This window comes from Sphaerodactylus townsendi, linkage group LG05 (genome assembly GCF_021028975.2).
Source record: "Sphaerodactylus townsendi isolate TG3544 linkage group LG05, MPM_Stown_v2.3, whole genome shotgun sequence".
Lineage (NCBI taxonomy): Eukaryota > Metazoa > Chordata > Lepidosauria > Squamata > Sphaerodactylidae > Sphaerodactylus > Sphaerodactylus townsendi.
In genome coordinates this window covers 8,258,288-8,276,562 of record NC_059429.1, presented here as the reverse complement: position 1 = coordinate 8,276,562, position 18,275 = coordinate 8,258,288, and the positions used below count along the sequence as shown (strand labels likewise).

Sequence of the window (18,275 nt, the reverse complement as noted above, 5' to 3'; positions counted from 1 at the left end):
GTGCCCCATCCCCTATTGTTTACAATGGAAGCTAATAGTAGATTTTCCATTTCTGATAATATCCCTCTTAAAATCTAAGTTGGGTTACATTTGGACATACAGATGATGATGAGGAATCCAGTTTTGAAGGATTTTAATTCCTGTGTTTTAGCTTGGTTGCTGATTGAGCTAAGGTTTTTGTACTTTTAAAGTTACTGTTGAGACCATATTGTTCTTGTTGACCCTCTTTTCCACTTACAGAGCCAGTTTACTGTTTTTCTTTGAAATAAATATTCAAAAACATTTAACCTACTGATGCCTCGATGTAGTTTTATTGGTATCTATTTTTATTTTTGAAATTTACCAGCAGCTGCTGCATTTCCCACCCTCCACTTATACGCGAGTCAATAAGTTTTCCCAGTTATTTGTGGTAAAATTAAGTGCCTCGACTTATATGCGGGTCGACTTATACACGAGTATATACGGTATATAAACCTTTGTTAGGCATAGAATCCATATAACCGCCAACATTGTCCAAACAAGTATCCCATATATGAGAACCATCGCAGGTCATCATTTCAAAGTTTCTATAAGGAACATAGCTACAAAAGTTAAAATCTTGGAGGCGGAATTGCTTAGTAGAAACGTAATCTTCCCCACAGTAGAGTGTTCATGAAAGATTACAGGACAAAGAGCAAAAAGTCTGGTCCTAGATCCCTCGTATTTGGGGCAGTCGAGCAATATATGTTCCATGGTTTGAATCGCTGCGGTACAATGAGGACATTTCCGCTCTTGCAGGTCGATTCTTTGGAACCTTCCTTGTAGCATAGAGCAAGGGAAGGAGTTACATCGAGCCCTAGTGATTATCCATCTATGCTTGGGCTCCTGAAGTAAACTCAAATAATCTGCCATGTGATTAATTTTAAATTTGATATTGAAAAAGAGGGGGGAGCAATTGCTTCTTGCCTTGTCCTGCAGAACTTGAAACTCTTGATCTAGCAGTCGCCTTTTTAATTGAGAGAAGATTTCAGAAGCAGGCAGCATTTGCAAGGCTCCCCAGGAAAATCCCAGGGAAAGTATTTTAGTTTCCACTGCCCGCCACCACTTGGATTCATGAAGCTGGGGGAGGAAAGCTCAGAATGTGTAAGAATCACACAGCCTTGGGAATCCCTCCCTTACTGACTGCTGCCTTCTTGGGACGGGAGTCTGGGGTCCGGGGACACTTCGTAACTTTAAGGCTACAGACCAATCGCAGTGCGAGCCATTGAAGCGAGTCAGGAACTTTCAATATTTGGCCCGAAATTGCCATAGTTCAGGCGCCCGGTCTATGCATAGGCAGTTAGCCCCGAAGAAAGCCAATATTGATCTGCCTTCCCTTCTTCGCTTGCACTTTAGTGTAGGAGGTCATTATGCCCCCCTTGCCCTGAAAGCATTTCATAGAAAGATGATGGCGCAGTTGTTCTGTTCTGCACCAGTTTGGATTAGTGGAGTATCTCAGGAGATGGATAGGCACCCGGCCATATTCTTAAAGCTGAGTCTAAAATTTTCTAATTGCGTCTCCAATGCAGTACAGTAGAACCTCGGTTTTCATTGCCTTCGGTTATCATCGGTTTCGGTTTTCATAGATTTTTTCAGTGAAAAATTTGCCTCAGTTTTCATAGATTTGCAGGAAGGTGCAGGGGTTTGTGGAGAAAAATCACCCAGACAAAGCTGTTGCGGGCCGTGTCTGCAGCTTGTTTCATGACAGCTTTCTGGTGCGACATTGGTCCACTGGCTCTGAAGCTGGTCCTAGTGTTATTGTTTGTTGCTGTTTTCAGCATTAAACACTATGTTTATTCACCAAAAAAAGTGTGCTTTTGGTATGTTTTTTGGAGTGCCTAGAACGGAAGAATTGGATTTACATTGATTCCTATGGAAAAGTTTGCCTCGGTTTTCATTGATTCTTTTCCGACGGATTACCAACGAAAACCGAGATTCCACTGTACTTGTGTTAGAAATGGGAGAACATCCCCTGACCAATGAAGCATGACTTGCATCCCCTGAGCATGTGGCTCAAGATTAAGATCTTTGCACAAGATCCAGGCTTATCAGAATTCCTAGCCCCAGGTGACTATTCTAGTGCAGGGGTCTGCAAACAGTGGCTCTCCAGGTGTGCATGGACTACAATTCCCATCAGCCCCTGCCACTTGGTCATGCTGGCAGGGGCAGATGGGAATTGTAGTATATGAACATCCAGAGAGCCAACGTTTGCAGACCCCTGTTCTAGTGGATGGATGAAAATGTCTGCACAAAAAGCCACCTGGGGTCTCTGCCCCTTTTCTTACTGTTTTGTGGCATGGAGGAGTCCTCTTCCCTCAGATGGACCCAGAAGACAGACAGGAAATGCGGAGCCCCGACTATTCTGACGCACGTGCACTAGCATTTGGGTCATGATCTAGCTATTCAATCACTGGAGCAGAGACTGGGGGATATAACATTAGCAGATCTTTGACCCTGTTTGCCCCAGTTTGCAATCTTTGGAGCATTGCCCTTTTAAGAAAGTCATAGAGACAGGCTGCCCGAGCTGCAGCTTCCTTAAAGCCGAGCCTCAGAGCCTGCGGGGAAAGGAAAAGATGAGTGAGTGAGGGGTACGACAGGCGGTGGCAGGCAGGCAGGCAGGACCCTGCTGGGCGCCCCACTGGCATGCGCCCGGCATCATGGATGGCCCCGGCTCTTCCCTGCCCCCGCCTGCTCTGGCGTTTCCTTGCTTGAAAGCAAGGAAGGCGAATGCTCTGTCTGGGGTTTCCTTGCTTGCAAGCAAGGAAACGCCAGAGCAGCCAAGGGCTGGGGCTGCTGTGGGGATCCAGGAGACGGCTGGGAGGGGGAGCAGCAGTGGCGTAGGAGGTTAAGAGCTCGTGTATCTGAAGGAACCGGGTTTGATTCCCAGCTCTGCCATTTGAGCTGTGAAGGCTTATCTGGGGAATTCAGATTAGCCTGTACACTCCCACACACACCAGCTGGGTGACCTTGGGTTAGTCACAGCTTCTCGGAGCTCTCTCAGCCCCACCTACCTCACAGGGTGTTTGTTGTGAGGGGGAAGGGCAAGGAGATTGTAAGCCCCTTTGAGTCTCCTGCAGGAGAGAAAGGGGGGATATAAATCCAAACTCTTCTTCTTCTTCCCCCCATTCTTTGGAGTTTCCTTGCTTGCAAGCAAGGAAACCCCAAAAGCAGGCGAATGCTCTGTCTGGCGTTTCCTTGCTTGCACGCAAGGAAATGCCAGAGCAGCGAAGGGCTGGGGCTGCTGTGAGGATCTTATAAGATGCCTCAATTAATGTGATTTTATCGGTATCTATTTTTATTTTTGAAATGTACCACCCTTGACTTATACACGAATCAATAAGTTTTCCCAGTTTTTGGTGGTAAAAATTAGGCGCCTCGACTTATATGCGGGTCGACTTATACACGAGTATATACGGTACTCCTCTTCCCTCCTCCTCAGTTGTCCTGCGGTCGCAGAGAGAGGCACCCCTGGTGGCTATGCCTCTGGGTGTGATGCTTCCAACTGGAGTATGCGACACAATGGTCCCTTCCGCACATACAGAATAATGCACTTTCAATCCACTTTCACAATTGTTTGCACGTGGGTTTTGCTATTCTGCACAGCTGCAAAGTGGATTGAAAGTGCATTATTCTCCATGCGCGGAAGGGGCCGACGTCTGGCTGTCTGATCTACTGCCAACCACTAATTTAGTTAGCTCTAATTGAGGGGCTAAGCACATGAGCAGAGACGGGAAGGGCCGTTTATGTCCATTACGAACGGACGGATGGAACCTTCATGTTGAGAGTTCGTATATCTCTAAAGATCATTTTGTGCAGGGAGCGAAACCGTACAATAGGATGCTGGAGGATTTGAACACTTGGCTTGATTCTATGTAGCTGCCGTCACATTCTGGCCTTCCCTTAATCTGCCGGCCGATCAGATCAAATGAAGTAATGATGTTGCGTGGTCAAGTCAGCAACAACGACTTTTATTTATTTGTTTGTTTGTTTGTTTATTATTTTTCAAACTTATAAACCGCCCAGCCCCCGAAGGGCTCTGGGCGGTGAACAACATAAAAATTCAAATACAGATAAACATTAAAAAATCAAATATTTAATTTATTTATTTATACTTTAAGCTTTTATACCGCCCTATCCCCGAAGGGCTCCGGGCGGTGTACAGCATGTGACAGAATACAGTCATAAAACCATCGTAAAACCTATGAAAGCAGCGGAAGACTAACTGTAATACTAATAATTATAAATGTAAGTGGCGCCCGACTACCCATTATTAAATCCTTTCCCAAAGGGAGGAACGGCGAGTCCCATCAGATAGTATAAGGCCCAGATGTAAGAGCCAAGAAAAATACAAATTAATCTCTAGATAATATAAATTAAAATGCAGCAATTAATACATCACAATGCCCGCAAAATCCCTCTTAAACCCTCCCAAGAGGAGAAAGAAAGGATAGGTCCTACAGATGGTAATGGACCCTAATTCCATAAGAATGGAAGGAGGGGGGGGGCACTTTCAGCGGCTGGACACTCCAAAAGCCCGGCGGAACAACTCCGTCTTGCAGGCCCTGCGGAAATCGCCAAGATCCCGCAGGGCCCGGACAGCTGGAGGAGGAGTGTTCCACCAGGCAGGGGCCAGGGCTGTAAAGGCCCTGGCCCGAGTGGAGGCCAGCCTTTATTGGCATATGGAAAGGTAAAGTTTCCCCTTCAGTCGTGTCCGACCCTGGGGTACCACTGCGAGCAGCGATTTCATAGGCAAACTGTTTTTGTGGGGTAGTTTGCCATTGCTTTCCCAGGCTGTTCTTTACCCCCGAGTTATGTGCTAGGTCAGTGATGGCGAACCTATGGCACGGGTGCCAGAGGTGGCACTCAGAGCCCTCTCTGTGGGCACGCACAAACAGAGTTGCCCCCCCCCCACACACACACACACATATCTAGGCTGGCCTGGGCCACTGGGCTCAATTATTAGCATTAAACCTAAGACCTAAGCTGATTCTGCATGGGCCAAAAACAGCGGTGTGAAAACAGTGTGAAAATAGTATAAACCCTTTTACACTGTTTTAAACCCTTTTACACCATTTTCACACCGTTTTCACACTGCTGTTTTTGGCCCATGCGGAATCAGTCCTAGTTTTGGGGAGGCAGTGTAGGTAACCCTGTTAAGTGCTGTTAAACCCCACTGATTTTCATGCGAAAAACTAAAGTGCGATCCTTTACCTAGGAGTAATCTCGTTTGCTGAAAATGGGGCTTGCTAGGGTCGTGATTCACCTGTTGGAAGAGTTGCACGGTTGCTTCAAAGCAAAGCCACCGACTACCATCAAGCTTACTCCCAAGTAATGCATGCCTCGGAGCCAACCGTTTTTCTAAACTAAAACCTCAGTATTCAGGTTAAATTGCCGTGTTGGCACTTTGCGATGAGTAAGTGGGTTTGGAGTTTCAATTTGGGCACTCGGTCTCGAAAAGGTTCGCCATCACTGTGCTAGGTACTCATTTACCGACCAAGGAATGGATGGATGGCTGAGTTGACCATGAGCCAGCTGCCAGGATATCTGACCCACAGGGGGCTCGAACTCCTGACTCCTGTGTGAGTGGCAGTGCAAGCACTTAACCACTACGCCACACAGCTCCTTTATTGGCATATAAGATGATACAAAAACGGTACAAAAACAAATTTGAAACGATCTGAAATATGTGAACTTGAGATAGGCTAGTTTGACGAAGCCTCATGATCATAATAAACTTTATTATGGTCTGCTGATCCAAACAAATAAAAATAACCCTGTAAAAATCATACAAAATAATGCCTTGGTTGAGTAGCCGAATAGCAAATAAAATATTATAAGCTTGCACAAGAAACAAACTTTTAATACAAGAGGAAGCGTCAGAGCATGCTGCAGGAACTTTGTAGCCTGTTCTGTTGAAGTTGGGTTCTGATTTGCCAAAAGAAATAATAGAAGAAGACTAGTTTGGATTTATACTGCCTTTCTCTCTTATAAGGAGTCTCAAGGCGATTCACAAACTCCTTTTTCCTTCCTCTCCCGACAACAGACACCTTGTGAGGCAGGTGGCTGAGAGAGTTCCGGGAGAACTGTGACTAGTCCAAGGTCATCCAGCAGGCTTCATGTGTAGGAGTGGGGAATCAAACCCGGTTCTCTTGATTAGAGTCCTCCTGCTGCTAACCACTATACCAGGGGTCTGCAACCTGCGGCTCTCCAGATGTCCATGGACTACAAATCCCATCAGCCCCTGCCAGCATGGCCAATTGGCCATTAAAAGTTTGTTTCTTGTGCAAGCTTATAATATTTTATTTGCTATTCGGCTATTCAACCAGGCATTATTTTTTTATGATTTTTACAGGGTTATTTTTATTTGTTTGGATCAGCAGACCGTAATAAAATTTATTATTATTATGAGGCTTCGTCAAACTAGCCTATCTCAAGTTCAGATATTTTAGATCGTTTCAAATTTGTTTTTGTACCGTATTTGTATCATCTTATATGCCAATTGGCCATGCTGGCAGGGGCTGGTGGGAATTGTAGTCCATGAACATCTGGAGAGCCGCAGGTTGCAGACTCCTGGATTATATCATGTTCACCATGCCAGTATGCCATTTTTCTTTAAAAAAGGAGGGCAGTTCAAAACTTGAGCCCAGATGTTAACATAGAAAAGGACAGCAAAAAAGGATGTCTGATATAGATTCTATGCAGTTATGCCTAGAGACAAAGCCTACCGTATATACCGGCGTATAAGCCGACTGGGCGTATAAGACGACCCCCCCACTTTTCCAGTTAAAATATAGAGTTTGGGATATACTCGCCGTATAATACTACGTCAATTGCTTATGACATGCAGCTGCTGGACGTCTCTAGGAGAACTCCAAAGAATCGTGCCCCGAACAACTTGGAGAAATTTTTCCACTCAGAGGAAGAGGAGAAACTTTCACATTCACCAAGTTTCCAGATCATCTCTCCCTCTGGGGGGGGGGCACTGACAGGGGCGAGGGTCTGGGGGGGGGGGGGGGGGGGGGGGGTTGCACTAGGATCATGGCAGGTGGTGGTGACGGGCTGCAGTTGCACAGGCAGAGAGGCAGGCAGGCGGCTGGCCAAGCTAGAGTAGGGCAAGTTTCAGGTTCAGGAGTGAGGAACTGAACCCAGTGCACGGGGTAGCGGTAGCAGCAGCAGCAGCAGCGCTGCTGCTCCAGATCCTGGGCGCTCAGTACCACCCGCTCAGTACCCCGCATATAAGACGACTCCAGACTTTACAGATGATTTCCCAGGGTTCAAAAGTAGTCTTATACGCCAGTATATACGGTAGCTGATTTTTTGTTTGGAATCTCCTGCATAATATAACTGAAGGTAGAGCATTAAATCTAGCTGACATAAAAACTCTGTGTTGCTACAGAACAGCTAAATGGCAAAAGCATGGATCTAGAGACCCTGAACTTGGAAAGATCCCTTTCAGGGGAGAACAGATTTTCCAGGCAGCGCCAATAGGTTCCTATTGTTCTGCATCTAACTGTAATCCCCTTTTGGGGCCGAGCTTGAGATCCTGGCGTTCCGTAGTTCCAATAGAATCAGGAACTGAGAGGTAGAAAATCAAAAGGGCTTACTTGGACTGCAGCATGAATAGGCTCTACGAGGCAGACGCATTGACATATTCAAGAATCAAAGGTTTTACAGGTACAAAACTGTCAGTCAAATCTGTATTATCAATTGCCTCATAAGAGCAACACTTTTACATGACACAGCAGGTTACCCCTATAACAAGTCACTATAGGGTGGAGGTTTAGCATCAAGGGGTTTTCATCTTAACATTTAAATGAGAACGGGGTCAAGCATTTCACCCAGAGCCTCCTGGCCCCATCCTTCAGAAGGACCCTACAACAATACCCAATCAGAACCAAAGTAATCTCCTGAAACTTGGGTGCTGTGTGGTTTCCGGGCTGTATGGCCGTGTTTGAGCAGCATTCTCTCCTGACGTTTCGCCTGCATCTGTGGCTGGTCCTCTGAAGATCCTCTGAAGATGCCAGCCACAGATGCAGGCAAAACGTCAGGAGAGAATGCTGCTCGAACACGGCCATACAGCCCGGAAACCACACAGCACCGAAGTGATTAAGGCCGTGAAAGCCTTCGACAATACAATCTCCTGAAAGTGAGAAAAAAACCTAATTCTTTGTTGGTTGTGGTGGGTTTTCCGGGCTGTGTGGCCGTGGTCTGGTGGATCTTGTTCCTAACGTTTCGCCTGCGTCTGTGGCTGGCATCTTCAGAGGTGTATCACACTGTGTCCAGAGAGAAGGAAATGTTTGGGGTATATATTGTCCATGTCCCAGGGTGGGGAACCAATCAGTAAGTGTTTGGGTGGAACTTGTTGTGCAAAGATGTGGTTGATAGTATTATATTGCGGGTGGGGCTTGTCAGTCCCGGGAGTGATTCACATTTTCATGCCCTGCAGCAGCAGTAGTATTGGCGAATGCAAATCCTGTGTTTGGATGGAGTCCGTTGTTCATGAACTTAGCACGCCCTTGGGGTTTGCTTTTGGTGTTTTTAAGTACTGGTAGCCAAGCTTTGCTAATTTTCAAACAAGATCCACCAGACCACGGCCACACAGCCCGGAAAACCCACCAGAACAAGTTGAATCTGGCCATGAAAGCCTTCGCCAATAATTCTTTGTTGTTCGTTGAGGAGCAGCAGTGGCGTAGGAGGTTAAGAGCTCATGTACCTAATCTGGAGGAACCGGGTTTGATTCCCAGCTCTGCCGCCTGAGCTGGGTGACCTTGGGCTAGTCACAGTTCTTCTGAGCTCTCTCAGCCCCACCCACCTCACAGGGTGTTTGTTGTGAGGGGGGAAAGGGCAAGGAGATTGTAAGCCCCTTTGAGTCTCCTGCAGGAGAGAAAGAGGGGATATAAATCCAAACTCCTCCTCCTCCTCCTCCTCCTCCTCCTCCTCCTCCTCCTCCTCCTCCTCCTCTTCTTCTTCATCATCACTTCTGCACATGCCGAATAACGGCACTTTCAATCCACATTCAGTGCACTTTGCAGCTATGCAGAATAGCAAAATCCACTCGCAAACAATTGTGAAAGTGGATTGAAAGTGCATTATTCTGCATGTGCGGAAGGGGCCTTGTCTTGGTGCCTGATTTCTCCTGCAACATCTCCAGAAACAAGGATGTTTCTCCCGACTGGGTTATTGTCTCAAAGACAGCTGAAATCATTGTGGTAGGAAAATTCCATTCTAACACTGCTCAGCTCTGTACTGTTAGATGTAGCGTGATTTAGTAAAATCTAGTGAATATCACTCAAAACGAATTCAGTTAGTAAACTACAAATCCTCTGAAGAGGCCAGCCACAAATGCAGGCAAAACATCAGGAGAAAATGCTACTAGAACACGGCCATGCAGCCTGGAAACCACACAACATCCCTTACTCGAAATACGTTTATCTCTTAAAAGTGGCTAGGCGTGGCACCAACGGGGCTGGGTGTGGTGCGACACCCCGGGTGTGCGGTGTTCCGGGGCAAGGGCAGACGGTGCCGCGCGCGCCTCGGGCGGAGTTCCTCCTCGCCCCGCCCCTGCTCTTAAACATGGCTACATAACAACCTGCTTTTTATTATTTCCTACACTGATGTTTCAGCTGCCACAATGAAAGGGTCCAAAGATTGTTTTAATTTGATGCTCGATACGGGTTTAATTCAAAAGGGGACTGATCTCCTCCGAGCAAGTGGGAAGTAAAGTGAGAACGATCAGACCTATTGAGTAGACGTGTCGCGAGCAGGGTCAAGTCAAGACAGTGGCGGGAAATGTTGCCCTTGGTCTGAATAGGCTTCGTAATGTTGCTAGGTAACCAGTCAGGATGTACAGCAAAATCACAAAGCCAAATCCGAGTGAGATCTATGTTTCTTGCTCTTGCTAAGTGAGAAGTTTTTGCTCTTCTTTTGCATCTTCAAGGTGGGAGGAAGGCAAAAAAAATGGTGGGATTGGGTACAGGCGCTGGTGGTGCATTTAATGCTAGCATGCTTTGCCATTTCTGTTGGGCCTGGGAACCCCAGCTATGATGAGCCAAAAGATCATGGAACTGTTACTACGGGGTCACGGTTTAAATAATAAAAGCTTAAAGAAGCTCACGTCGAAATGAAATAAAGTTCTGAAAGACTTTATTTAGCCAACTTGGGGCAGAGACAGGATCAGGGGAGCCACACAAAATGGCAGTGGGTTCTCACTTTTATAGTATTAATGACAGGTTACATCAAAATGGCAGCAAAGAATACACCCCAAAGTACCTACATCATCCATCAATCATACAAAAGGTGGAGATTTTCCCTGTTCCCACAGTATTTTGGGGTTGTCCAAAGTCCCCATTGGAAGATGTCAGCATTTCACCCTTTGACGTAAAGTGAACTAGAAACCCTTGTTTCCTCTTATCATTAATGTTTCTTGTTGCCCTGTTCCTTAAACAAGGAGTTTGAACATTCCCATAGGCCTTTCTATTGTTTTAGGAAGAGGGCAACTTTAAAGTATCTTCTGGGTACAACAGGGTCTCAAAAACAGTTTAGTATGCACATTTTGTATAACTGTGAACAAAGAGGCATCTTTGGAGCTATTTGGCTGAGTTAGCATTATTAGTAAAAAGAATAGGTTTGAGGCCTGCATGATTTCTTTGGTCAGCAGCTTTTATGGTTGCCAGCTCTCCATTATGAGGAAAAATAATGGAGGGAAAGAAAAGTTTATCTTTCCTTTATGAATCCAAAATTCTTTTCCCTTTCCCTTTCTGATATTTTCTTCATTGCTCTCACTTTCTCTCACTTGCTGTTTCTTTCTTTCTTTCACTCTTTTCCTTCTGCGCTTACAGAATCAGGTTGCTATTGTGTGTGATCCCTTCATTAACTGTTACTCTTTGTTAACCTACAGCCCCCTGGCGAGAGTGAGTATTCAGACCCCTTTGATGCTCATCGAGAGACGAAAGAAGATGGGGAGGAAGACGTGGGGTTGGAAAACAATGGCTACATGGAACCCTACGATGCCCAAAAGGTGGTGGTTGGTAAGTGTGAGTCTTCCAAGTTCAGGGGGATATGCGGGGGTGTGTGTGTGTGTGTGCGTGCGTGCGTGCGTGCGTGCGTGCGTGCGTGCGTGCGTGCGTGCGTGCGTGCGTGCGTGCGTGCGTGCGTGCGTGCGTGTGTGTGTGTGAGACACGGCGAAGGAAGAAGTGGATAATGCAGGCGACAGAGCCGGATTTTGGGAGTTCAAGGGCCAGTTTCCAGTGTAACCACATTTTTGTGTAGTCCACCGCTCTGTCGGAGAATCTAGCATGCATAGATTCTCGGCTTTTGTTGACGACCGACCTGTCAATTGCCTGGATCAGAACCCCATAAACCAGTGATAGCGAACCTTTTCGAGACCGAGTGCCCAAACTGCAACCCCAAACCCACTTATTTATTGCAAAGTGCCAACACGGCAATTTAGCCTGAATACTGAGGTTTTAGTTTAGAAAAAACAATTGGCTCCAAGGCGTGCGTTACTCGGGAGTAAGCTTGGCGGTAGTCGGTGGCTTTGCTTTGAAGCAACCGTTCAACTCTTCCAACGGGTGAATCACGGGGGGGGGTGGGGGGGGGGGGGGGTGGGTGGGGGGGTGGGTGGGGGGGGGGGGGGGTGGGGGGGGGGGGGGGTGGGGGGGGGGGGGGGTGGGGGCGGGGGGGGGTGGGGGGGGGGGGGGGGGGGGGGGGGGGGGGGTGGGGGGGGGGGGGGGTGGGGGGGGGGGGGGGGTGGGGGGGGGGGGGGGGGGGGGGGGGGGGGGGGTGGGGGGGGGGGGGGTGGGGGGGGGGGGGGGGGGGGGGGGGGGGGGGGGGGGGGGGGGGGGGGTGGGGGGGGGGGTGGGGGGTGGGGGGGGGTGGCGGGGGGGGGGGGGGGGGGGGGGGGGGGGTGGGGGGGGGGGGGGGGGGGGGGGGGGGGGGGGGGGGGGGGGGGGGGGGGGGGGGGGGGGGGGTGGGGGGGGTGCACTCTAATCTGGAGGAGCAGGGTTCAGTCCCCTGCTCTGCCACTTGAGCTGTGGAGGCTTATCTGGGGAACCAGATTAGCGTGTGCACTCCAACACATGCCACCTGGGTGACGTTGGGCTAGTCACAGCTTTTTGGAGCTCTCTCAGCCCCACTAACCTCACAGGGTGTTTGTTTGGGGGAGGGGGGAAGGGAAAGGAGATTGTAAGCCCCTTTGAGTCTCCTACAGATTGTAAGCTCCTTTGAGTTCTCCTACTTAAATTACCTTAGTTTTTATGTGTAAAATGTTGTTTTTAGCCTGCTGTGTTTAAGGTTATTATGTATTGTTGTTGCAGGCCTGCTGTACGCCGCCCAGAGCCCTTCGGGGATGGGTGGTTTAAAATCGAAGGAAGGAAGGAAGGAAGGAAGGAAGGAAGGAAGGAAGGAAGGAAGGAAGGAAGGAAGGAAGGAAGGAAGGAAGGAAGGAAGGAAGGAAGGAAGGAAGGGGGGGTATAAATCCAAACTCTTCTTCATTTGAATGTGGATCTCCATTTTGTTGGTCCCCAATTTGCGAGTTATATTTTCATACCCTGAAGCCGCTTCCATTTGATTTCCCAGAACCTAATTTTTTGTCTGCCTTGGCTTTTCAGATCTCCAGCGCAAAAATGACAGGGAGGAGCACCAGGTGAAGAAGTCCCGGAAGGGTCTACAGCTGTACGACACCCCCTACGAGGAGAAGGAACTGGAGGCTGACCCGGAGGGCGCCTCTGCCAACAAACCCCGCGAGAGCCGTCTGCCCCAGGATGATGAGCGGCCAGCGGATGAGTACGACCAGCCGTGGGAGTGGAAGAAGAATCACATTTCTCGAGCTTTTGCAGGTGAGGATCTCGGGTTGCCTGTCCTTTGGAGCGGGCCGTGTCCGAAAACTGCAGTTCTTGAGGTGGGGTTGTGTGTATGTTGCGATTCTCCAGAGAACAAAAGGACAGCACTAAATGTGTTGTTTTGGTGCAGAATTGAACTTCTTAGGAACTTTAGTATGGTTTCTCATTAAGAGTACATCAGTTTCTAGTCCTCGTGGATTCAGAGGTATGCTCAAAGGCACGGTGGGAGCCGATCACTGAAAGTATGCAGTGATTTCTTTAGTAGGCGCACAGGGCATCGTGTTCAAGTTCCTGAGCATCTCTTCTGTACATGTGAGCTTCTAATACTCAGGATTATGAAGAGGTATTTGAAAGTTGGAGGCATCTCTGCCAAAATCTCAGAAGAGTAGCTAGGTCAGATTTCGGAAAGCTTGATGCTCAGTTCACACACAGAGACAGCACCCACGCAACACACACAGCAAACAATACTTTATAGCTGTGAAAACACAGCATAAAATATGTGAAATGTGTCCAGTGGCACAGTTCGCTTATTTACTGCAGCATCCTTATCCCACTTGTTTGCCATAAAAGACTCAATAATCGTTATGCACATGGCAGAATCTACAATAGAACAACAACGGCCTAAAGCACGGATTAGAGAAAATGCTGTAACATTGTTCTCGCAATCGGGGATTGGGAAAGGGTGGCGGTCGAACAGAAATAAAATCTGGGCAGTTGGATGCATGTGTCGTGAGGCTGGGAGCCTGAGCTGAGAAATCTTTGCGTGCGAAAGATTGGGGAGGAAGTTGTGGTTAAAGCAATTCCAGTTGTGCTCCGAGTTCTACCATCGAAGATCAGTGGCTTAAATCTGAATCCAGTTGAGTCCTTTTCTCCTGTTGGGCTTCTGCGCTGTCTTTTCCTCAGATCAGAGGTGTAGCTGGTCATACTGCACTCAGTGCACACACTGTGTTTTCTGCCCCCCACCCCCTTGCCTTAGTTCATCCTGAAAGTCAGGCTTGGAAAAAGCGGCCTGTTCACTTGCTTGCAAGGTCTCCTGGGAAGTGTAGTTCCCACCAGGCCATTTTCAGCCTCAAGTGAACAGGCCACTTTTCCAGCATCCACCTTCAGGTTGAACTAAGGTAAGTGTGTGTGGGGCGGGGGGGGGGGGGTTTCTACCCCCCAGGCACACCTGGTGCAGTGAGCACCCCGCTGTCCCCTTGTAGCTCCGCCTCTGCCTCCCAAAGATCCTCTGTGACTGCCTTTCCAGCATTCCTTAGCTCCCCTAAAGTCGCTATTTATGGCTGTCACATGTCTCTGCCTCACTAAGCAAAGTTCCCTCTAGGAAGAAACTGCAGTTTTTTGTGCGAAAACCGTGTACTCGGCATTCGAGAGTCCCTTGTTTGTACAGCTCACTTGGACTGAAAAGGAACACCTTACCTGGATGCTTGAAACTGCCTTCTACTGAATCAGTGCATCTACACTGAGTAGCAGTGACCCTCCAGGGGCTTAAGCAGCTGTCTCTCTCATCACTTACTACCTCTTTGTTTAAACTAGCCCTACTGGGAATTGAACCTGAGACTTTCTGCATGCCAGTCAGAGGCTATGTCACTGAGCTGTAGCCCCTATTGTAAGGAACCAGTAAAGTCCAGGCCAAAAGTAACTTTTCAAGTTCTTTATTGAGCTGGCATTCTAAGTCGATCACAAGCAATGCGGGAACTGATCTCCCGACATTCGAACAGCCTCTTTTACGGGCACCCCACCAGTTCCCGCCAAAGTTAGATAAACACCTGTAGTTCCCATCCGAAAACCACATTGAAACTGTTTCACACAGACAGGCAAAAGAAACAGGAGATACAGATACTAGAAACTACAAATACTAGAAACACTCCCCAATCTGGGCGTCCCGCCAACCTTGTCAGACGAAAACCTTCCAAGGCTAAGCAGCAACCTTACACCTATCCATCTTCATGATGTGCTTATGTTCCAGAGTAGGCAGCCCTGTGCATAGTTTTGCATCTAGGCAGATGTGGCATTTGGCATGGTGGCTTCCTGTGAACGTGTGTTTGTGCAATTGAGGGCCAACTTGGGAAAAGGTTTCTGGTTTCTATTGTCTTCCCTGTTTATTTATATTCCCCGCCCTTTACCCTGATCTCCGTGTGAGTTAAAATAAAACCCAAATAACAGTAAAATCACCACAATAAAAATCCAACAACAGCACAATCACAACAATAAAAATCCAACAACAGTAAAATCACAACAATAAACATCCAACAACAGTAAAATCACAACAATAAAAATCCAACAACAGCACAATCACAATAAAAATCCAACAACAGTAAAATCACAAAATAAAAATCCAACAACAGTAAAATCACAACAATAAAAATCCAACAACAGTAAAATCACAGCAAAACTCCATCCTAAAAACTCAATACAATCTAAACTCTCTGACACCCACCCTCAAAAAAATGGAGGGGTATATGGACATCTTAGGGGGCCCCTCCCAGCTGGAGGAGTCAACCAAATGCCCTGGTTAAAAGGATGATCTTTGCCAGACGCCGAAACTCCCAAGAGAGTAGGCGGCCGGTGAACTCTGGAGGGAGAGCATTCCACGATGTAGGGGCCATTGCAAAGAAGGCCATCCTGGCTGCCTGCACCTGGCTATTGTTGCAGGGGCCCTGAAAAATCAGGTACCACAGCTTGTGTTTCAGGGTGTGAGATTTTAAGTGTTAAAGCTGAAGGGAGCATTTTCTCTCCAAAGCTCAAACACTGAAAATCTCGTGGGTCTCAAATCTGACTGTTGGTGTTCAATGGCATTCACGGTGTGCTCAGAAGCGACTGAATCTAATCGGCTGTTTATTGTTTGGGGTTATTTATCGTCCCCCTTTCTCACCGAGATTTAAGGCGAATTACATAGTGTAAGTCAAGCACGACCGACAGCATGGGGCATCCATTACAACAGGGAAATTGAAAACAAACGGACACCTCAAACCGAGGTGAGATAAGGTAGAAGCTTTTAGAAGAAGAAGAGGAGTTTGGATTTATATCCCCCCTTTCTCTCCTGCAGGAGGGGCTGACAATCTCCTTGCCCTTCCCCCCTCACAACAAACACCCTGTGAGGTAGGTGGGGCTGAGAGAGCTCCAGAAAGCTGTGACTAGCCCAAGGTCACCCAGCTGGCGTGTGTGGGAGTGCACAGGCTAATCTGAATCCCCCAGATAAGCCTCCACAGCTCAGGCAGCAGAGTGGAGAATCAAACCCAGTTCCTCCAGATTAGATACACGAGCTCTTAACCTCCTACGCCACTGCTGCTCCTTTTAAACATGAGATGTTAAGTGGGGTAGAAACTACCTAGTCTGGAGCAGACTTCCAGGGACAGGCAGCAAGCTTGTAGCGTTGGCCATCATTTCTAGCCCTTTCCCAATGCATCTTTTTGGCAGTTTCATTACAATACAATCCTATTTACTTGTGCAAAAAGCCCTCTTGAATAATTCCATTTTGCATAGTTTGTGGGAAATCACCCTCCATCCATCCCTCTCAACGGCACCCCAACGCTTCCCTCTGACCCTCCGAGAACAGTCCTGGCCGGGGCTCCAAACCTTCCCATCTCCTTGGCAGGAATCCCGAGGCCCCCACTGGGAACTACCTCCAACAGACTGGGGGAATTGACCCCTCCACTTAAAAAAAATAAAGTTCTGCCAGGGTAACATCCTTGAATCTCCACCCACCATGCAGTGTTCTCCCCCCACACACACACACCAGCAGAATCAAAAGACTTTTTAATTTTTGTTTACTGTTCCGATTATTTTTTAGCACAAGGATGGTGGAGGACATCTGGGAATGGGGAAATCCTTATGGGGACCTGCATACATAGAGCATTTTCAACCCATTTTTCAAACGTTCCAGGGGAGAAAAAAGCAAACGCTCTTTTCAACCCTCGACAGCTGTGTTTGCAGTTTGTATCCGGATGGCAATTTGAATGGATGGGAGACCAAGGGTCCCCGCGGCTGCGGCTGACAATGTATTTGTACACTGGGATGATTCATTCCTGATTCTTCTACTCCAAGTTTACAGCGTCCTTTAAAAAAATATGGCTCAGGCAAACAAATTAAAATCCGTGACTAGGGTGAAAAACAAATAGAGGGGGGGGGGGGGGGATGAAAATCTGTCGCAAAAATTCAATTTGAAAAAACTTGAGATGCCTGCCTTCTCAAAAAGAATCAAAACAGCGGAGCAGAAAATTGGATAAAACGGCATCACAAAAATACTGTCTGCCTCTCGAGCCCTGCTCTCTGTGTTCCCCGGCTTCAAGTGTGAGGCGGGCGGTGACTTGGGGCCGGGTATTTTCTGTGAGGACCCCCCCCCCCACCTTTGGAAGCCCCCCTCCCTTCAGGATTCACCTGGTACCTGCTTTTCTTTCTATCAGGTCTCAGGCTACAACCTTTCTTACCCGGATTTTTCATTTGGGGTTTTATGTTACCTGCCTTTTAATGCTTGGCTTCTGTTTTATGGATAGTTTTTATATTGGGGTGTTGTGTGTTTTCCGGGCTGTTTTTATATTGCTTTTGACCAAGGGGCTTGTGTTGTAATAGTGTGATTTCTAATTGAAAACCTCCCCTGTCTTGTGACAGCCAGCCTTCTTTGGCCTTCCTGGAGGTTGACAATTGAATGGGTGGAAGGGCCACTGTCACATACCAGTGTTTGGGGGAAAGACCAGAGGAGGGGGGGCTCGAACACTCTGAGTGATTCCTCTTAGAAGAAGAGTTTAGATTTATATCCCCCCTTTCTCTCCTGCAGGAGACTCAAAAGGGCTTACAATCTCCTTGCCCTTCCCCCCTCACAACAAACACCCTGTGAGGTAGGTGGGGCTGAGAGAGCTCCGTAGAGCTGTGACTAGCCCAAGGTCGCCCAGCTGGCGTGTGTGGGAGAGGGGAAACAAATCCAGTTCACCAGATAAGAGCCCCGCCACGCATGTGGAGGAGTGGGGAATCGAACCCGGTTCTCCAGATTGGAGTCCACCTGCTCTTAATTACTGTACCATGCTGGTTGCACTCATTCTGTAAGGAAGGGGAAACTGTGGCAGGTGATAGTTTCCATGAAGAAGAAGAAGAGGAGGAGGAGGAGTTTGGATTCATATCCCCCCTTTCTCTCCTGCAGGAGACTCAAAAGGGGCTGACAATCTCCTTGCCCTTCCCCCCTCACAACAAACACCCTGTGAGGTAGGTAGGGCTGAGAGAGCTCTGAGAAGCTGTGACTAGCCCAAGGTCACCCAGCTGGCGTGTGTGGGAGCGCACAGGCTAATCTGATTTCCACAGATAAGCCACCACAGCTCAAGCTGCAGAGCTGGGAATCAAACCCGGTTCTTCCAGATTAGAGTATCCTCATTCAGTCTCTGCTCTTTCTGGGTTTTCCACGCAAAGGAGTTGGGCTTTGAAATCCCA

At 48.0% G+C, this 18,275-nt stretch overlaps 1 protein-coding gene across 1 annotated transcript in view; it reads left to right on the top strand.

The window, feature by feature from the left end:
- The window catches only part of LOC125432325 (SH2 domain-containing adapter protein F-like), a 62,246-nt gene that overhangs the window by 19,611 nt on the left and 24,360 nt on the right, over nucleotides 1-18,275 (top strand). Inside the window, exons 2-3 of the mRNA XM_048495761.1 lie at nucleotides 10,916-11,045; nucleotides 12,627-12,854. Coding sequence (XP_048351718.1) covers nucleotides 10,916-11,045; nucleotides 12,627-12,854 — 358 coding nt within the window. The remainder of the gene's footprint in view (nucleotides 1-10,915; nucleotides 11,046-12,626; nucleotides 12,855-18,275) is intronic.